Source organism: Anolis carolinensis, unplaced genomic scaffold, assembly GCF_035594765.1.
Source record: "Anolis carolinensis isolate JA03-04 unplaced genomic scaffold, rAnoCar3.1.pri scaffold_8, whole genome shotgun sequence".
In the NCBI taxonomy this organism is placed as follows: Eukaryota; Metazoa; Chordata; class Lepidosauria; order Squamata; family Dactyloidae; genus Anolis; species Anolis carolinensis.
The window spans coordinates 5,580,910-5,601,665 of record NW_026943819.1 but is presented as its reverse complement, the minus strand read 5'-3'; the positions used below and the strand labels follow the sequence as shown (position 1 = coordinate 5,601,665).

Genomic DNA, 20,756 nt, shown 5'->3' with positions numbered 1-20,756 from the left:
GTCAAGTGGTGCAATAGCGGCTAAACAGTATCATTTCTCCAGCGGTATAGGGTATAGATATCCATAATAATGCAGCATGTCTCATTAAGAGCTAAAATATTGTTTTAAAGTGGTGAGATGTATTTCCCACTGGGCATGCGTATTCAGCAGCAGAGTAGCCAAGCACAAGGGGAAATATCTTCACTGTGCCTGGTTGTGATCCCCAGGTTGTGTCAGTCAGCTTTTGTATGATGTTATTTCTAGCACCGCTTTTTGTTTGATAGTCAATCAGTGCTTCTTGTCAGGCTAAGCACAGACCAGAGTGAAACCCAGGGGACGAGAGACAGGGCCTTTTCAGTAGTGGCTCCCTGCCTATGGAACACCCTCCCTAGCGAAGTCAGGCAGGCTCCCTCCCTCTTATCCTTTCATAGGAAAGTTAAGACCTGGTTGTGGGACCAGGCCTTTGAACAATAGCAGCATTAATTATTACTATGTGTGCTGGAACTCAACTGACAGACTCGCATTTTTAGACCTGATTGCACCCATCTGTTTATTTATCACTGTATTTTTATGAATGTTGTTGTAATTAATTTAGTTAATTAATTTTAATTGATTTGTATTGTATTTTAGATTTTTATATACGTGTGTTTTATTGTAAGCCGCCCTGAGTCCCCTGTTGGGTGAGATGGGTGGGATACAAATGTTGTAATAAATAAATAAAATAAATTTGGGTGTGCTGCAATGCTCCAGTGGGATTCCTTCCCAGGTTATCCTCAGAGCTGGAGATGCTTGTCTGTTCTTAAGGTGAGAAGCATACATCTGCGTTTTAGATGGATTAGGAATCACCTAGTTTTCCCTGTAATAGGCAGTAAGACCACCTCAAGCTTTTAGAGAGCTTCTGTTCAACCATTTCAAAGCTTCTTGTTTGAGTGGTGATGGCACGATTGTCAGCATAGATGAAACTCTCTGTCCGGGGTTGTTGTATGTTTTCCGGGCTGTATGGCCATGTTCCAGAAGTATTCTCTCCTGACGTTTTGCCCACATCTATGGCAGGCATCCTCAGAGGTTGTGAGGTATGGAGAAACTAAGCAAGGAAGGTTTATATATACAGTAGAGTCTCACTTATCCAAGCTTCTGGATAATCCAAGCCATTTTTGTAGTCAATGTTTTCAATATATCATGATATTTTGGTGCTAAATTCCTAAATACAGTAATTACAACATAACATTACTGCGTATTGAACTACTTTTTCTGTCAAATATGTTGTATAACATGATGTTTTGGGGCTTAATTTGTAAAATCATAACCTAATTTGATGTTTAATAGGCTTTTCCTTAATCCCTATCCAAGATATTCGCTTATCCAAGCTTCTGCCAGCCTGTTTCACTTGGATAAGTGAGACTCTACTGTATTTGTGGAAAGTCTAGGGTGAGAGAAGAACTCTTTGTCAGTTGTAGGCCAGTGTGAATGTTCCAGTTAATCACCCTAAGTAGCATTGAAAAGGTTCATTTCCTGGCCTTTCCTGCCTGGGGGCATCCTTTGTTTAGAGTCATTAGCTGCCCCTGTCTGGAATTCCTCTGTTTGCAGAGTGTTGCTTTTTATTTATTGTTCTGATTTTTGAGGGTTTTTTTAATACTGGTAGCCAGATTTTATTCATTTTCATAGTTTCCTCCTTTCTGTTGAAGTTGTCCACATACTTGTGTATTTCAATGGCTTCTTTGTGTAGTCTGACATGATAGTTGTTGGAGTGGTCAAGCACTTCTGTGTTCTCAAATAATATGCTGTGTCCAGGTTGGTTCATCAAGTGCTCTGCTGTGGCTGATTTCTCTGGTTGAGTTTGTCTGCAGTGCCTGATGTTCTTCTGGACAAACGCCGCTCTCTGGCTTAGAAATGGAGATGAGCACCAACCCCCCTGAGTCGGACACCACGAGACTTAATGTCAGGGGGAAACCTTTACCTGTACCCTAAGTTTTCTCAGGAGGCGGCGATGATTTAGCGTCCTAAGGTCTATGAAGGGGGAGGGGGGGAGGGCGGTGCTTATCAGAGCTGTAAGAGCGCGTCCGGCTCACCGGAAGCGGGTTGTAATTTGCGTGCGTGTGCGCGTGGCGGAGGGGCTGAGGAAGGAGTGAGTTGAGCGTGTGAGCGCGCGCGCAGAGGGAGGGGGGAGAGCGTGCGCGCGAGCGAGCGGGAGCGAGGAGGAGGAGGAGGGAAGCGAGCGCGCGAGAGAGTGCGGAGCGCGAGAGGGAGAGCGAGTGCGTGAGCAGAAGGAGAAGGCGAAGGAGCCGAGCGGGCGGACGGACGGAGGGAAGGAAGGAAGGCAGGCAGGCAGGAAGGAGGCAGGGCGGGCAGAAGGCCTGACGACGGCTGCTGCTGAAGGAGGAGGAGGAGGAAGCAGCAAGGGGCGAAGGAGGACGAGAAGATGGCGGACGGGGACAGCGGGAGCGAGCGAGGGGGCAGCGGGAGCGGCAGCGGAGGAGGAGGCGGCGGAGGCGGCGGCGGAGGAGGAGGCGGTGGTGGCGGCGCCGGCTTCCAGGGACACCGCGGAGGAGGAGGAGGAGGTGGTGGAAGCGGCGGCGGAGGAGGCGGCGGCGGCGGCAACCCGGAGCAGGAGACGCAGGAGCTGGCCTCGAAGCGCCTGGACATCCAGAACAAGCGCTTCTACCTGGACGTGAAGCAGAACGCGAAGGGCCGCTTCCTGAAGATCGCCGAGGTGGGCGCGGGGGGCTCCAAGAGCCGCCTCACGCTCTCCATGGCCGTGGCCGCCGAGTTCCGCGACTATCTGGGCGACTTCATCGAGCACTACGCCCAGCTGGGGCCCAGCTCGCCGGAGCAGTTGGCCCAGAGCTCCCCGAGCGGAGAGGAGGGCGGCGGAGGCGGAGGGCCGCGGCGGGCGCTCAAGAGCGAGTTCCTGGTGCGGGAGAACCGCAAGTACTACCTGGATTTGAAGGAGAACCAGCGCGGGCGCTTCCTCCGCATCCGGCAGACCATCAACCGCGGGCCTGGCGGCGGAGGCGGCGGCGGCGGAGGCGGCCCAGGCTTCCCGGGCGGGCCTCCGGGACTGCAGAGCGGGCAGACCATCGCCCTCCCGGCCCAAGGCCTCATCGAGTTCCGCGACGCCCTGGCTAAGCTCATCGACGACTACGGCGCCGACGAGGACGAGCTGGGCGGCGGCGGCGGCGGAGGGCCCGGCTCGGGCTCCGGGGGCCTCTACGGCGAGCTCCCGGAAGGCACCTCCATCACGGTGGACTCGAAGCGCTTCTTCTTCGACGTGGGCTGCAACAAGTACGGCGTCTTCCTCCGCGTCAGCGAGGTCAAGCCCTCGTACCGCAACGCCATCACCGTGCCCTACAAGGCCTGGGCCAAGTTCGGCGGCGCCTTCTGCCGCTACGCCGACGAGATGCGAGACATCCAGGAGCGGCAGCGGGACAAGCTCTACGACCGGCGGGCCGGGCCGGCGGGGCCCGGGAGCGGCAGCGGGGCAGGGGACGACTCCGACGCCGACGACGTGGACGACGACTGAGCCCCGGGCCTGCTTCTCCCCCCATCATCCTCCTCCTCCCTCCCCAGAGAAGGACAGAGAGAGAGAGAGCCTGGAGATAGATCTCTCTGCACCAGGCATGGGCAAACCTGGGCAAGGTGTTTTGGACTCCAACTCCCACCATTCCTAACAGCCTCAGGCTTAAGCGGCTGAGTGGGAAAAGGAAAGGGCCTGAGGCTGTTAGGAATGGTGGGAGTTGGAGTCCAAAACACTTTCAGGACCCAACTTTGCCCATGCCTGCTCTGCACCCTCCAAACCTTTCCCCTGCCTTTTCTTTTCTCCTTCTTCCCCCTCCAGAGAATGTGTTATCCAAGGTTGTCACTGGGTTGCTGTGAGTTTTCCTTGCTGTCTGGCCATGTTCCGGAAGCATTATCTCCTGACTGTTTTGCCCCCATCTATGGCAGACATCCGCAGAAGTCATAAGTTCTGTTGGAAACTACTCAGTTGGGGTTTATATATCTGGAATAACGTCCAGGGTGGGAGGAAGAACTCTTTGTCTCGTTTAGCATTGCAAAACCTTGCAGCTTCGAGCCCCGGGTGCATCCTGCCTGGGGAATCCTTTGTTGGGAGGTGTTAGGAAAAGGTAAAGGTTTCCCATGACATTAAGTCCAGTCGTGTCCGACTGGGGGTTGGTGCTCATCTCCATTTCTCAGCTGAAGAGCCAGCATTGTCCGTAGACACCTCCAAGACCATGTGGCTACTGGCATAACTGCATGGAGCGCCGTTACCTTCCCACCAAAGCCGTACCTATTGATCTACTCACATTGGCATGTTTTCGAACTGCTAGGTTGGCAGAAGCTGGAGCTAACAGCAGGCGCTCACTCCGCTCCCCGGATTTGAACCTGGGGCCTTTCGGTCTGCAAGTTCAGCAGCTCAGCGCTTTAACACAATTTGCCACCAGAGGCTCAGCTCTAAATGATCCATGAATGGAATTCCCCAGTTTTTTGAGTGTTGTTCTTTATTTACTTCCTGATTTTGGAGTTTTTTTTAATACCGGTAGCCAGACTTTGTTCATTTTCATACTTTCCTCCTTTCTGTTGAAATTGTCCACATGTGTGAGGATTTCAGTGCCTTCTCTGCGTAGTCTGACATGAATCAAGGCACATGGAAGGCACTGCAGACTAACTCAACCAGAGAAGTCAGCCATAGCAGAGCACTTGATGAACCAGCCAAATTATTTGAGAACACAGGAATGCTGAACCACTCCAACAACCACTATGTCAGACTACGCAGAGAAGCCATTGAAATCCGTAAGCATGTGGGCAAATTCAACCGAAACGAGGAAACCACGAAGATGAACAAAATCTGGCTACCAGTATTTAAAAGCTCTAGAATCAGGACAGTAAATAAAGAACAACACTAAAAAAAATCTGAGGAGTTCCAGACAGGGAACAATCCAGGCCAGTTAACACCTCCCAGCAAAGGATTCCCCCAGGCAGGAAGCAGCCAGGCTTTGAAAGTGCAGGGGCTTTCAATGCTAATCAAGATGGCCAATGGCAACATTCACGCTTACTTCCAACAGACAAGAGTTCTTTCTCCCTGGACATTATATAGATACATAAACCCCACGTGCCTAGTTCTCAACACCTCACAACGTCTGAGGATGTATACCATAGACGGGGGTGAAATGTCAGGAGAGAATGCTTCTGGAACATGGACGTACAGCCTGGAAAACTCACAGCAACCCATAGCCTGGAGATCTCCCTGCAAAGATCCCCACCCAGGGTCTCTCTGCACCCTCCACACCTTTCCCCTGCCTCTCCGCATCTTCGTTTCCCCCTTGGGATTAATGACATCCTCAGAAGAGCCCTGCATCGCCCTCCTGCCCTGCAAAGAGGGACCCCATGACCTCCTTTCACCCCATCTGAAGAAAGAGGGTCTTCCCATTCAAAGTCTACCTACCTAGGGACTGAAATGCTTCTATTTTTTATTATTTTCGAAGAAGAGAGAGGGAGGGAAGGCCCTCTTTCTCTCCCACTCTTTCTGTTTTTGAGATCTCTTTGCCCTCCTCTGCTCTTCTCGAAGCCAGCTCTGCATCTGTGGCCCTTGAGCTGGGCTTGAAGGAAAGAAAGTCAGGAGAAGCTGCCACCACTGATCTAGAGGGGTGAGGGAGGGGTGCAAGTTGTTCATCATCGCCAGTCATCGAGGTCTTAGCCCAGCAGGAATTAGGGAGGGGGCTTAAAATTGTCAGGGGGGGACCTAGAGAGAAGGAAAGAAAGCAACCACCAGCCCTTCCCAGAAGGAAAAGGGGGAGCCTGTATCTGGACCAACGTCCATCATTGTCTTCTTTTCCCCTTTCCCTGGATCATTTGTTTTCTTTCCAAATTACAAATTGCTACGCTCCAGGTGCCTGAACTGGAATTGATAAGTGAATTACTCTAAATCTGGCAGGTTCTGAAAGAACTTTCATGGCATTTATTCCCCCTTTGTAAACAAAATAAAAAATAAATGGGGATTGCAAACAGGCAGGTTAAAGAGAAACAGGCATAAAGCACAAGGAATGCAGAGTGGACTGTTGGCTGCTCACTGAGTTCTTCCCCTTCTCTCCAAATAAGGTGAAAGAGCAAATGGCTTTCGTAGGAGGTGCAAATGGGAGCTGCTTTCCCACAGGCTTTAAAAAAGATGATCTAGTCCAGTGAAGTGGAATCTAGTTTGTAGGCTGTGTTTTTTGGAAAGCAACATCTTAAAATTGTGATGCGAGAAAGGAAACACAGCTTCGGATGTGTGAGAAGACTGAGAAGGAAAGCGAAGGCTTCTTTCATCTTGTGGACATGTTCTATGGAAACAGACGCTGAGAACCTCAGGTCCAGAAGTCTAGCATTAGTTATGCTTTTAACGAGATTTTTTTTAAAAAAAAACAAAAAGAACTCGGTCCATTTTTTCTCAGTACCTCACCGTATGTCCACAGCAAAGTTGGCAAGAGTGGTTTGATGGAATGGATTGTTCAGAGCAATGCATGTCCTGAGGGAGCTTGAGATTCATTGCTAAGAGGGAGCAGAAAGCAACCAACAAACGTTCTGCAACTCCGAACGTATCCGAGCAGCATTTTACCACCTTCAAATTTTATTATAGACTGGCTACTGCCAATTTGTCCAGCTGTCCTTCCCAAAACAAAGTTGGGTCTCCCCACCCAAAGAATTGCCTCATCTATATTTTAAATGGATTCTTACCTAAAATGATATTTTTTTAAATCGAATGAATTTAGTCCTTTCCCCTCTAAAAAGGTGTTTTTAGATACATTATATACTAGTAACTTTGAATTGAATGGGAATAACAATGTTCATTGCAAAGTTTCAGGTATTATTTGTGCGACATCTTAGAGGCAGGTAAACCTTCCTCTACAATCTTTTTTTTAATTGTGCATGCCTGTCCTTTATTTGAGCTGCCTTTTTAATTTATTGCATACCCTTATCACCTTATTTTTGGTATTACTCTTATCTATACTGTCTTTGTTTTGTATTTATTAGAAAGCAAGGAGACATGCAAAAAGCATTTCCTCACTCATTTGTGGTGGTAGTGCAGAAATTGGCTGAAATATTCTAAAAAACAAAATTTGATTTTCCTATAATGATTGTAAAGATCCACAAATAACGTCAGAATAGTTTACTTCTAAATCTTCAGCCACACATATGATTGTCTACTTTAAATTGCTTTCTTTACTCCCAGCATCCACAGTAGATATTTTTATGGTATCTTTGAAGAAACTGTCCTTTTCCATTTTTCTCCGTCGCAAAGAACTTGTTTCCTGAATTGTAATGGGAGCAATAGTATTTCTTGATGTTTTAATTACATCTGTATACTTGTACTGTATTTTGTACTCTCCAAGGCAGCTGTTTTCAATAATGTCCTGCTGTATTTATCTATGTATTTTGTTCAAATGTATGTAGTTCTTTGCTTCGGAGAACAATTTTCACCAACAAAAAAAAATCAGATTAACTGAGATACTGCGGTCCTCTAGGATTGCAGAAAACTTTGCTTAACTAATTAGAACTCTAGGCAGCAATGAAAATTGAGGCTGCAGATGCTTGGTGTATATTGCTGTAACTCTTCACTCATTTTAAAACAGTGTACAGTACTTGTATAGACCAACTATGTTTTGTTGCTTCAGTGGTAATTGGGTTTTTCCTTTTCCTTTTTGTTGCTCAGCTGCTGTGAGCCAATTAAGTTCTTGCAAAGATGCAGTACCTCTCCTTTATAGGAGGATGTTTGGGGGGTTGGGGGAGCTGAATTGCAGTAACTAGCCTTACCTTTGTATTACGTGGTAGTGACAGGGTTTTGACTGTCCCTGGCCAGTGACTACACAAGCTATAATTAGCTGCCTGAGAAGTGTGTGGAAGTGGACAGAAGCATATATCGGTCGTATGCCAAGAATGCCACTGCTGTATATGGTGTTGGCTTTGGCAATCATAAAAGTCTCCATAGTCATTAGACCAGTTAAACCAACGTATATTGAATACCTAGAGGTGCATAGGTGGTGACAATGCTATGTGTCACAAAAAGGTTCTAAATTAAAATCTTGGATTTGCTTGTGCCCTGCTAGTATCGATAGTAGGCTTTGCCATTTTGATGAATATTGAGATTTATCTTATCATTGCAGACTAATGGCCAGGCCTCTTGCTATGGAAAATTGGTCCAGGTGGCAGAAGGCCTTGTTAGGTGCCAGGCTTTACTGATGAAATCATTCCTTGAGATGGTTGGAGAATGGGGGCAGTGGGGAAAGTGGCTTGCCCCAAATCTGAACCTCTTTGGCCCCTTACCCCTCAGTGGAACCTGAAACTTCAGTGCTTGAAACAGTGGAGACTGCAAACATTATTTCAAAGTCATTTGGAAGCATTAATTGGCCTCTAATGAAAAGGGAATAAGTATTTACATAGGGCTGTCCAAAATCCTCCCCCCCCCCAAAAAAACCCCACATTTTAAAAATCACACTGCTCTGTATTAAGTTTTTCTAAATTCTAAATTGACACCTTTGTGTCTGTTTAGAATGCTGTTGTCTGTGTGATGGGTATATTCGGGCTCATTGGGAAAACAAGATTACCCAGATTATATCTGAGATGAGCAAATCTTGTTTATATTCTTGTGCTGAAATGTCAATTTGGGTAAGAGCTTTTCCATTATTGGTGCTGCAGTTAACACATATCCTTAATTATTTTTCCTGCAGCAGTGTTGACAATACCTCAGTGCAATTTGCAAGCTGCTACATCCAACAGACATGTGATTAAGTTAGCTCAATCCCATTAAACTTTTTCAAAGTTACTGGAGTTAATTGGTCGCATGTTTAGGTATGTCCATTGAAGTGGCTTGTGGATCACACTGTCTTCTTTAAAATGTAGGTTCTGGAGAGAGAGAGCGAGTCAGAGAGAGAGAGAGAAATGAGTAAAGTCCCTGGGGAGTTCCTGCATATCTGGCATTTCTAGACATCTGTTGTCCTTAGAATGATGCATCTGCTGTACAAATGAAAATGTAAATCTTGTATAGCACCAAAATGTAAATATGTGAGGCATACAGGTATAAACACCCGTAGCTTTAGGTCACATCTAGTTACGGGATGATCATGTTCTTCGTTTCATAGCTGTCAGCTTGACAGTGAAAGGTTGGTTCTTTTCTCCTTTTAACTCCCATCAGTGAAAAAGCACCCACTGTTGCTTTCCCTGGAATAATCCTTGTAACAAATCACAGATCATTTTTACTGGAAAAAAAGTGAGATCCAAGCTTCTGCTTTCACTTCTCTGTGCTCAAACACATTTTATTATCCTGTCTGAGCTTTGGGGGGGCAGAGGAGGCAGGTTATTATAGTACATCTCTTGTATTGAGCAGTCCCATTGTTGACTGCGTGTTTCAGGCGTTGGAGCAGCTGTGGGTGACTTGTGATCTGCTCCCATCATTAAAGAAGGGGTGGGGTGTGATGTATTTGACTACATAGGACAGTGGAAAAGTGACTGGCTCTGGCTACTTTTCTCTTACGAGGGCAGCGGTGATTTTTCTGGAAAATAGTTCAGTGCATAAAACATGCATGGACATCTCAAACATTTTAACAGAAAAATTATGGTACTTTATCTGATGCACAATTTAATCTCTCAGCAGATATTCATTTTTTATTTTTTTAAGAAAACATGTGGCCTTGACTAGTGGAAGGGAGAAAGAGCTAGTTTTTTCCCCATATGAAAGTGGCACTTTTGGCTTCAAATTATTCTAATTCTACAGAATTCTTAGTAAACATGCTATTGACATGCTTCCTTTTAAAGCAAGCAAAAATGGCAAGCGTACTGAAATACGTTTGCTACAAATCATTGTTAGTTTTGTAAAGGGATAGGACCACCAATCTACTTGGGGCTAACCATTTAAAACTTAAAGGATCCTGATACTCCTTATTTTTAAGGTATATTCAAATTTTGTTTCCTAAAATTTACTGTGTAGGCAATCTTTTGAGTTTACCCAGCAAGAATCTTGGGCCATATCTGCACTATCAAGAGTGGTTTATCCTAGAAGAACTTGCTTTAAATGTGTTCTTTGAAGAGTCTTAAGCTGTGGTTTGATTAAAGGAGTACTAGAAGATGTTTGACCTCCTTCACAGGACTGCATATTCCTGGAGCGAGGGAATGACTATTAACTCTGTGGTGTAGATCTGGTCCAAGTTGTTGCATTCAGACTATTCCACAGTTGGGTGCTCAAATCTTTCAAAGTCTGTACAAATGCCAAATTGTTGGCAGCAAGTCTCATTGTGTATTTCTTTCTCGGTTGCTTGTTCACTCTAATGAATTTGTGGTGTAAATACATAAAGTTCATGATAGCTTCCTTCCTCCCCTTGTACTTCTTGATAGTCAGATTTCAGATGTGATAGGGGTATTAGAAGTGTTGCCTCTTGTCCTGTAATGCTACTTGCAGTGATTTGGCATCTGCCTCATTACTGTAGTTAAATGTTGTGCTTGAGCGTTAGCCAGATCATCTTGCTTGTCAGGTGGGGTTTATTTCTTAAATGTGCATATTTGGGATGATTTGTTAGATAAATTGATTATGACTCGGGAAAGACTGTTAATACTAGGAGATAATTTTTGAGGAACCTCACCTTTGGCACTTTGTGGTTTCTCCCCAGTACAGAAAGAGTGGAGGGAAAATCAGTGACAGGTTGCTTTTTTGTGGTATCATGAGAGAAATCTCTGGTGGCTTAAACTTAACAGCTGTCTCACACAGGTTTTCCAGCCCAGAGAGATCTCTTCCAACTCTGGTTTTATATCGGTTAACCTGCAGATGAATTGGGAAGGAAGAGCTTAACTCCAGTGTGAAGAAAAACTAGGAACTGTGGAAGGATTCTTAGCTTTTTTTTCACCCATCCTCTTAGAAGGGTGACACTTCCATTCTTACTCACCATTCAGTCTTCTTACTGATTGCAATCTGTTGCATTTCTTACGAGTAGCATAACTGCCAAAAATGTTCACTTGAAGAAAATAATATATTCCGGAATGTTATCAATTGACTTCAGACAGTTATCACAATTTCCCACCCAAAATGTTGATATATTCCTGATCTCATCACTGTAGGCCTTCTGTCTTTAACTTGACAAGAAAATAATGTTCAAGATTTCAATGTTTACTAGAAATATCAATGAAATTCTGTCTCTTAAATTCCGTGTAGGGAAAGTAAAATGTGCTTTGTCAAAGCCGTTTTGTAATATGCTGCTATGTAGCCTTAATCTCATAATGTATTATGTGTGTGTGTATATGTACATATACATTTACATACAAAATAAGCAGCTCACAACTAAGAAACAGAATTTTCTAGTTTGTGAAGCTATTGTAAAAATGCAGGAAAGCTCACTGCTGCTGTCCCCCCCTTCCCACCCCTCCCAGTTTACTGCTGCTCTGTGTAGCCAAGGTAGACAATTTAAAACTTGTATAGAAAACCTAATTTAAAACAGCGCTTACTGCGCATCATTTTAACCCAGGCAAGTTTTCAAGGCAAAACGTTTAATTTCCTGCCCTGTTCTTCTGTGTTGAAAGGCCCATCTGGTTAGAAAATCCCATATTTGAATTTATATGGGGTTTACAAGATGAATATCGCTTAATCTTTTTGTTTCTTTCCACTGCCCACTCTTTCAAATTGGAGTCATTGGCTCAGGCATGCTTCCACTTGATAGATTGCCATAACAAATGGACTCCCAGATGATCTGTCTTATTCATACTGTGTGCAACACTTCTGCCTTACCGACTCTTTTTTTCCAAGGTGCCCAGCCAGGAGAGGAGGGTCAGGTCGTTGGCCGACTCTGCCAATAATGTGAGCTGCTGTTAACTTTTCCCCCAGCCCTTCTGATATATCACCAATGAGTAAGCATGCATAGCTGAATCCAGATTCACATTGCTCTTGAGATGGTTACGGGTAAACTCTGCAGAAAGAGTGTCTATATATATTTGTTAAACATTGGCTTTCAAGCTGAACTCCTAGGAATTTTGGGAATTCTTGAAAGCTTTATTAGTTTCCTCCATAAGATAACAATAATTATCCACAATGCAGCTGCAGCTGGAGGGTTGCAGCAGTCAGAAACATAACTTCGCTTGGGAGAGGCAACTGTAGGGTTCCATCCATGCTCCCTTTGAGTGGAAAACATGTCCTGGAACATATCTAAGAATCTTCTTTAGTGCATAGATTCTACAGTGAAAGTTGAAGGCAGTTAAACCAAGGAGGCATGGAGTGATGGTCCTTATTGTAGGAGGCAGTTGGTTTTTGCAAATATTGCTTTGCCAGTTTTGAAGGGCTGGCAGTCTTCCATGTTTTCATGAAACCAGTGGAACAAGCACTTGAGGTGGGCTCTTGAGGTCTTCTGCAATTTCTTGCTGCTTTAGCTGAGCTGGCATTTGCACAGTAGATGGATGATCTTGAGTACAAATTCTCCATTTGGAGGAAGTAGATGGTACACCTTTGCTGAGTTTGTTGGCTTATGCCTCCAAACCTTTTTCCAGAGGAAGCTATGTTTTATTGTTGCAGGCTTTGCATATTGCGTATACTACCATCTCTATGCTAATAGATTTCTCAAAAGTGAAGTTATGAAGAAAGGCAGGGTTGTGGAGGGATTGGTGCACTTGGAGATTGGAGCTTTTGCTGGGCTGAATGTACAATGTCAGTAGTGAGCAAATAATTTGGTATAGAGTTGAAAAATGTGAAAGTGATATAATTGATCATATATGGATGTAATCAATCAACCCATATGTAAATATACACATGTTTGTACATTGTATACATAGAAAGATGTCTGTATACATGTGTATGTATTTATAAAATTGTTTCTCTGCTAGATAGTAAATGCAAAAGTAGCTCTAATTTTATATATAAATATATATAAAAATTCCCCTCTATAAATATATTATATAAATGCTAGAAGTTAATTTGTAGTAAAAAATAGGACTAATTTCAGGAATATCTGCTGAGAGACCAAAAAGTTCACTTTTAAGTACCTTAATTAAAAAATAAAGTTTATTCCTCTTGTTTATTTTTTTATTGAAAATTAAATGCACTTTAACTGGCAACACAATAACACACAGCTGCGCATGGTGCAGTTTCAAACATTTGGAAATGTTTTCAAAGTGCAGCACCCATTCAAAAAATGAAATATTCCTTTCTCACCTGTCAAGCAGAGCGCTGGAAGTGATTTGAAATCCCAGGGTCTGAGCTGCCTGTTTGTCTTGCTGCCTGTTAGCTGGAACATAGTAGATTCTGGTTTCCCTTTTGGGGGGTGGGAGCTAGCAGGACTGCTTCTGAGAGAGCAATGCAGAGACAGCCAAGGCAGGGCAGGCTGTTAGGCAGGTCCTGGATTTACCACTAGCTAACTAGCAAAAAGTCCCAACGACGTAAAGAACTCCTCATGCTAGTTGAGCACTCCTTACAATAGCAGGTTTTTGCAAATGGAGTTTTACAGTCTATATTTAAAAATTGTATGTTTGTAACAAATAAAAGTATGCGGAAAAGTGAATGAACCATGTACAACTGTCTCTGAAGGCTTTTTTGTGCGTTTGTGTTTCTTTGTGTTTTACATTATGCCAAAATATGGAGGAATGGTAAAAAAAACTGTTCTGAAACCCTGGGAGTTTGGTATAGGTGGGCAGCATTATGTGTTTTATGGTGTGCAGTGGAAAGTTATTCATTACTTGAAGGCCATGTTGGGATTTAGCTGGGTTGCCTCAGCCAATAGTAAAATATTACCTGTTTAAACAGTCATGGAATATAGCCAAGTAGGCAAGCAGATCAAATAGACAGTGCCAAGGGCCTTCAGGGTCACAGGCCTGTGAGAAATTTAGTTCATTGAGCTTTTGAGCTGAAGAATTTGTGGAAGGGCAGGTACGACTCATGCAATTGGTCATAGTGCCATATTTTTCCAGTTTTCTGTGACTTATTCAACCATGCCTTAATCGTGTAAGTTTACCTTTCACTTGAAAAGCTAGGGAACTGGCTATTCTGCAATAAATCTCTTAGTCACAGCTATAACCCGGCTAAGAGTTTTTCTAGGATGTTGTGTGGCTCCATAGCTGAGCTAGGACTTCTGTGTGAATGAATGAAAGTAGGAATCCAGCACACTTGTTTTGGATTCCAGAAGCCCCAATCATTGGGGTAAGGGTTTGGAGGAGTTAAATTTTCAACAATATCTGGGAACCAGGGCCGAGTGGACCACTGCTAACATCTTGATACTTCTTTCTAATGCCTGGACAGCATCCTAGTTTGTACCTGGGATATCAAAGCAGCAAACAAAACAGCCCCTCCGTTTGCTGAGGTCTGCTGCTTCATGTCAGTTTTGTAATCCACCAGATCTCTTTTGCTTCCCTTTGAAGATCAAGTTCCTAATCAAGCCCGCATGGCTGCAAGGGATTGCTTTGTGTTGTGAGTGGACAATGCTTAGTGTGACAGACATTTGCTGAGATGACTGGGTGAAAAGGGATTGCAAGGATTTGAGATGTAGTCTTTTAAAGATAATGCATCCCCCCCCCCCCCCCCCCCGCTAGTACAGCCAAATATTAAAAATGGTACTCCATATAACAGCATCTTTACATTCAGATATTTCAATATCAATATGTTTTTCGGATTCTGGATGTCGAAAATGCTACCTTTCCTGTCCTCATGTAGCAAATATGGGATAACAATCCTGCTCTCTTTGGGGGCACTGAACCCTTTGTTGATAAACACCCCAATTTCGCAAGAGTACAAAGCTGTTTGTTAAGTGTGCCTCCCTGAACAGGTTTGGGCATTCAAACCTGCTGTAATGCATGCTGTTGATGTGTGCAATCTTTAGTTGAGTTTCGGCATTAGGTTTGGTCTGTCCTGTTTTGGATGCCAAGAGGGCAAGTGCTGCTTCTAGAAAGCTGCAGTTTAGGCTTCTAATCTTGGATCCCTCTCTTCCCAGATGGGAGATGGCTGGCTGGCAAGGGACTGGTAGGTGCATTGCAGTTTTGGGTTCATGCTGCAAGAGGTTTCTATTGATCTTAAAAAAAACCAGCAAATTCTCTGCTACTTGTAAAAGAAGCTATTAAGGATGGTTTGAACAGGGTGTGCTGCACGTAGTTCCTGCAAGGTCTCCCCATCTGGAGTTTTGCCAGGGCTGCTCCCTCGTGAGCCTGCAGCATCTGCTTATTTCAGCCCTTTCCCTCGATCTCCTCTCCTCTACACCCTCCTGTTATTCTAACCCGGCTTCCCTTCTTTCAAACCTTTTTTTATCTGGCATTCCACATTCCTTACATTCCCTCTTGAAAAGATTTCTGATGGCATCTGAGTCTGGAAAGAGTCCTGCGAGCTTCATTTCAATTTAGTGGATTTTAATGCCTTCTCACGTCTACAACCCAGTAACCTTTTTTCTTAGATGCCAACTGATGCAATTCAGACTATATTTCTAAAAAGTTATTGTTGTTAATTTAATTTCTATCCTGCCTTTCGTCTGGTTTTGCTCATGGATATGGCCTTTGACTCCACCCAGCTACCTCATGAAGTCAGTTGGAGAGCGAAATGGAGAGACAGAGGCTGGATCTACACTGCCATATAATCCAGATTATCTGCTTTGAACTGGTTTATATGAATCTACACTATCATATAAACCAGTTCAAAGAAGATAAATTGGACTTTATATGGCAGTGTAGATGGAATCTAATTGAAACCAAAGATCATGACCAGGTGGGGATTGCAACTTGAGTTTCCTAAATCAAGATTCAGCATCTAATTACTATACCACAAAGTTTTAATTGTGGGGCAAACACTCCTGAGACGATCCATCCTTTGTTTATATCTTATTTTGAAATAAGATGAAATCTGTTGTGTCAACACTAATACGTCTTTGCAACAAGAGGGTCTGAATGTTGGCAGCCTTGTTCCCTATTGCTCCAGGGGAAGCAAAGTACTCCAAAAAAACATCCTTAAGGCAATAACTAGCAATGGAAGGCCCTTTGTTTTGAAAGGTGTGGGTCTCGCTGACACTGGAGATATTTAAGCAGCTTTTGATAGCTAAGGGGTTAGACTGGATGACCTCTAAAATCTCCTTCAGCCCTATAGTTGAAAGGTACCCAGAGAAGTTCCTTAGGAAATTACCCACTTAATGCCTCAGAGGGCATGGCAGTCAAAGCTTTGGAAAAGTTACTTTGAGGAGTGAATCCCAGAATCCCTCAGTCAGTATGGCCACTGATCCTGATAGCTATTTGGGGCCGGGGGAGGGTTGAGGGTTATAATATAGCTTTTTCAAAAGAGGGGGGGGGGGGAAGGAAAAAGGTCTTCTGCCTCTATGTTGTCAGGTTAATTCTAGAACTTGTACCAGAAGGGTGCAAGTCTCCCCTTTCCTGCAGCCAGGAACCAAATAAAGCCATTATTATAAAGTTACACATTGGTCTTAATACATAATAATAGCCTGGCTTTATTTATTTTTTTAAATTACATGCCCAAGATAGCATCCACCGTTTGACATAGTTCAGTTAATAGGAGCACCTCTTGCCTGGTGTGAGGAGCTGAATTATTTGAAAATAAAATTTGTTCCTGGTTTGAAAGTTCCCATTTGATTGTGTGGTCCTTACTTTGTAAGTAATTATACTCCAGAAACTTCATTTTGTAGCTGCCACAAACTATGTTGAATTGGTTGAGATTCTTATGATGAGATATACATTGAGAAACTATAACAAAATGTGCTGCAGAATGTTTTTGCAGTTTAATAAACTTTTCCCATGTTTTATGATAGAACCAATTAGGAAATGACATTTATAATCCAGGAACAAACATTGTGTTACATAGTGTTTTTATTAAAGCCTGTGGGGCTGGAGTTAGGAAGGTGCCATGGCAGGCCCTAGAAACAAAGGCACAAATCAGGGTTCTATGTGTCTCAGGCCTTCTGGCTGAGAAGAACCAGGTGGCGGGACCCTGGGACTACCGAGAGAGGCCCCAGAAGCTGCCCTCGTTTGAGCTTGCACTTCCCCCTTACAGAGAGAGATCAGCCCGGGACTATATATAGCTGCCGGTCTTCCTGCTGCAAATGGGGCCTGCGTCAGCAGCGCTCTCTTCTGGCCTGGCTTCTGCCACCTCTCTCTCTCATCCCGTTGTCATTAATGATGCATCAATTTGTTGTTGTTTGCAGCCATTGGGGACCCTGGGGTGCACCAGTACTATAAAATGAATGCAGCGATGCCCCTTGAACTTCTAGGACTCAGTGCTAGGGAATACTTGGAGTTGTCCTTTTACAAGATCCTTTGACTTCTCTGCAGAGTGCTGGTGCCTCACCAGTCTATCATTTCCAGGATCCCATAGCATTGAGCCTTTGCAGTTCAAGTGGTGTCAAGGTGCATTCATTCGACATTCAGCCCCTCTGAATGAGAGGCTGACTATCAACTCTGGTCTTACAAAATCTCTGGGATGTAACCTTCCTCTTTCCTCCTGCCTTCCATCTTGCTAAGCATCACTGTCTTTTTGAGTGAGCCCTGTCTTCCGATCTGACCAAATTGTGACAGTCTCAATAAAGAAGGTGCATGTTGTTTTCGCCTGCATCAACAGCAGCATCATTTTGAAGTTGAGGGAAGTAGTTGTGCCACCACCTTCTGAGGTGGTCAGGCTTTGTTTGGAGTTCTGTGTTCAGTTCTGGATGCCTTGTTTAAGAAGAATATAGTCATGTTAGAGCTGGTTCAGAGATGGGCAATAAAGATGATAAGAGGGATGGAGAACCAGATAGAAGATGAGAGGTTGAAGAAACTGGGCATGTTCCATTTGGTGAAGAGAAGATTGAGAGGGCAATACAGTGTCCTCTTAAAGTTTGTCACAGAGGCTGGCAGCAGATTTGTTCTCTGCTGCCCTAGAAGGTAGGGCCAGGTCTTGTGGTTTAAACTTACAGAAGGATTGGGTTTGATTAGACATGAGAAGGGACTTCTTGACTGTAAATGCCGTTCAGCAATGGAATGTATTGCTTGAAAAGATGGTTGCACTTTATTGGACCTCTTCAAAAAGAAGCCAAACAGCTCCTTTGCTTTGGCTGGAGATCCTTCATGGAGCAGGGAGCTGGGCTCCATGGCTCCTGCAGTCCCTTCAGCTCTATATGATTCAATAGATTCTATGATTCTGTGGGAGTTTATCAGGCAACATCTGGAAAGCCACTGTTTATCTGTTCCTGATTTGGGGGAAAGGAACCCTAGGGGAGAGCCAGCCTAGTGTATGGCTTGAGCATTGTGCTACAGCTGTGGAAAACAGAGGTGAAATGCCTGCTCAGACATAAAACCCGATGGATGGCCTGGAACAAGTCACACTCTCTCATCCTCAAAGGCCTCTGAACTTGCAAAGAAAACCCTGTAATTGAATCATGCTAAGTTAGAAAAGATCTGAAGGCACACAAATACAACAACCCTAGTAAGGCCACAGATTTCTTACTGGCCACAGTAAGGCATGGAAAAGACTCCTGAACAGGCATCCATTATTAGACATTGCGGCTACAGAGCAACTAGAGCTGGCCAGAGACATGTCATACTCTCTGACATTTCACAGACGAAAAGCAGGACAAAGTGACTAAGCCACCACAAGGTGTTTCCAAAAAGGTGTGTCCCAGCAGAAAGAGGTAACAGTTATTAATGACAGGCAACACACAAAACTACTATTTTAAGTAGAGACACCCTAGAATTTCTATATTAACCATAGGAAGAGCAAGACCAGCTTCTTTCCCTCCTGTCCCTCTGGCTGAGTCCAGTGAGTACAAATGGCTTTTGTACTTTGACATTAGTTGGCAGCAAATAAAATGAAGATGAAGGGGAAAGTGGGAAAAAGAAAGAGACAACAGGGCATTTTAAAGGCAGCTGAGAAAATGGAACAGGAGAGGATTAACAGGGATTGTGAAGGTGGGACCCATTCTTGCAACACAATTATAGCTCTATGAATCCACTTTAACTGCATCATGTGGGGTCCTGGGTTAATAATTTGCGGAGGTGAAGAATTCAAAATGCCCCCTTAAATTGCCAACTAAGGGTCAAAGTGGAATCATCGTGCTATCGTTGTACAGTGCAAAAGGGCCCATATTGTGCTTTTCTGTAGAGCAGTGGTTGGCTGTTGTATCAACAGACTGCTAGATGGACTTGTGCTCTGAAACAGCAGGGTTCCCATGTATATTTGTAGACGTGTCCTTTGTGGGAAGAGGTGCTTGATCCAAAACTGATTTCAAGAGATCCCAGACCTCAAAGTTACCCCTCACCTCCAGTTAGCAACACCTGGCCAGTAAACCAGGCAGCTGGGACTTGGTAGCTATGTATAAATATGTGAAAGCGTGTCACAAGGAAGAGGGAGCAGGCTTGTTTTCTGCTGCCGTGGAAACTAGGAAAATGGGTTCAAATTACAGGAGAGGAGATTCCACCTGAACATTAGGAAGAACTTCAGCAGTGTGGTGGAAGCCTGGATGGCTATCTGTCAAGGGTATTTTGTGCTTTTCCTGCATGGCAGGGGGCTGGACTAGATGGCCCATGTGGTCTTTTCCAACTCTAATATTCTATGCTTCTATGACACGGGTCACAGCTTTCTCAGCTTCAGGGAGACATGTTGCAATTTTATTCCCATGATAACAGTCATTTCCTGATGCCAGTCGGCTGCTCCCCATGAAACCTGATAGGAGAAAACTCCTAAAGTCTTTCCCCCACAGACAAATGTGGCTTCCTTTGGAAAAGAAAATTTTCTAATTTTCCATTCACACATAGAGATTAGCTGATGCAACTTTATGCAAATTGGTGTGGTCTTTTTTTAAAAAAAGAGTGATGCATATCTTATCCATGAGAGTAAGATTCTGCTAGGGTAGCAACATAAGAGAATAATAGTAATTCTCTTTTCCAGAATGAAATCTCCTTTGCAGTGGCTTTTAACATTTCAATGGAGCAACCAGAAATACAATGGGCTCTTGGTGTCTTATGAGGTTTGGTTCCAAGTCCTAATACCGGTTGGGCCCAAGTTACAAACATCTGACTTATAAATGACTCCTAGTTAAGAACAGAGCTGAGACAACAGGAAGAGAAACCTATCCTTTGGGGAGGAAATTAACTCCTGAAAGAGTTATCATCATGGGGAAAAGATGTTTCAACTGAAGTTTTCTCTCCAGTCCTTGTTTTCACAAGCCAATTTTTTTCCAAACTCCAATGATTACAGGGACAAAAAGTGCAATGACATCTTTTGAACAGGGGCCCGGACAACAAAACACACACCACAGGGGTGCTACTCCTTCCCTGTGCTATCCAAAGCTTAAATATACAGTAGAGTCTCACTTATCCAAGCCTTGCTTATCCAAGTTTCTGGATTATCCAAGCCATTTTTGTAGTCAATGTTTTCAATATATCGTAATATTTTGGTGCTAAATTTGTAAATACAGCAATTACAACATATCATTACTGCGTATTGAACTACTTTTTCTGTCAAATTTGTTGTATAACATGATGTTTTGGTGCTTAATTTGTAAAATCATAACCTAATTTGATGTTTAATAGGCTTTTCCTTAATCCCTCCTTATTATCCAAAATATTTGCTTATCCAAGCTTCTGCCGGCCCGTTTAGCTTGGATAAGTCCCCTAACATTAACTCCAGTTGTGTGTGACTCTGGGGGTTGGTGCTCATCTAAATTTCTAAGCCGAAGAGCCGGCGTTGTCCATAGACACCTCCAAGGTCATGACTGCATGGAGTGCCGTTATCTTCCCGCTGGAGCGGTACCTATTCATCTACTCATATTTGCATGTTTTTGAACTGCTACATTGGCAGAAGCTGGGCCTAACAGCGGGTGCTC

At 44.0% G+C, this 20,756-nt stretch overlaps 1 protein-coding gene and 1 long non-coding RNA gene across 3 annotated transcripts in view; both read left to right on the top strand.

Moving 5' to 3' along the window:
* Window positions 1–20,756, top strand: part of LOC107983532 (uncharacterized) — a 65,999-nt gene that overhangs the window by 8,902 nt on the left and 36,341 nt on the right. The gene's annotated exons all lie outside the window — the stretch shown is intronic.
* purb (purine rich element binding protein B) lies at window positions 2,107–13,492 on the top strand. The gene has a single exon (XM_062961303.1). The coding sequence runs from the start codon at window positions 2,399–2,401 to the stop codon at window positions 3,497–3,499; it is 1,101 nt and encodes a 366-aa protein (XP_062817373.1). The 5' UTR covers window positions 2,107–2,398; the 3' UTR covers window positions 3,500–13,492.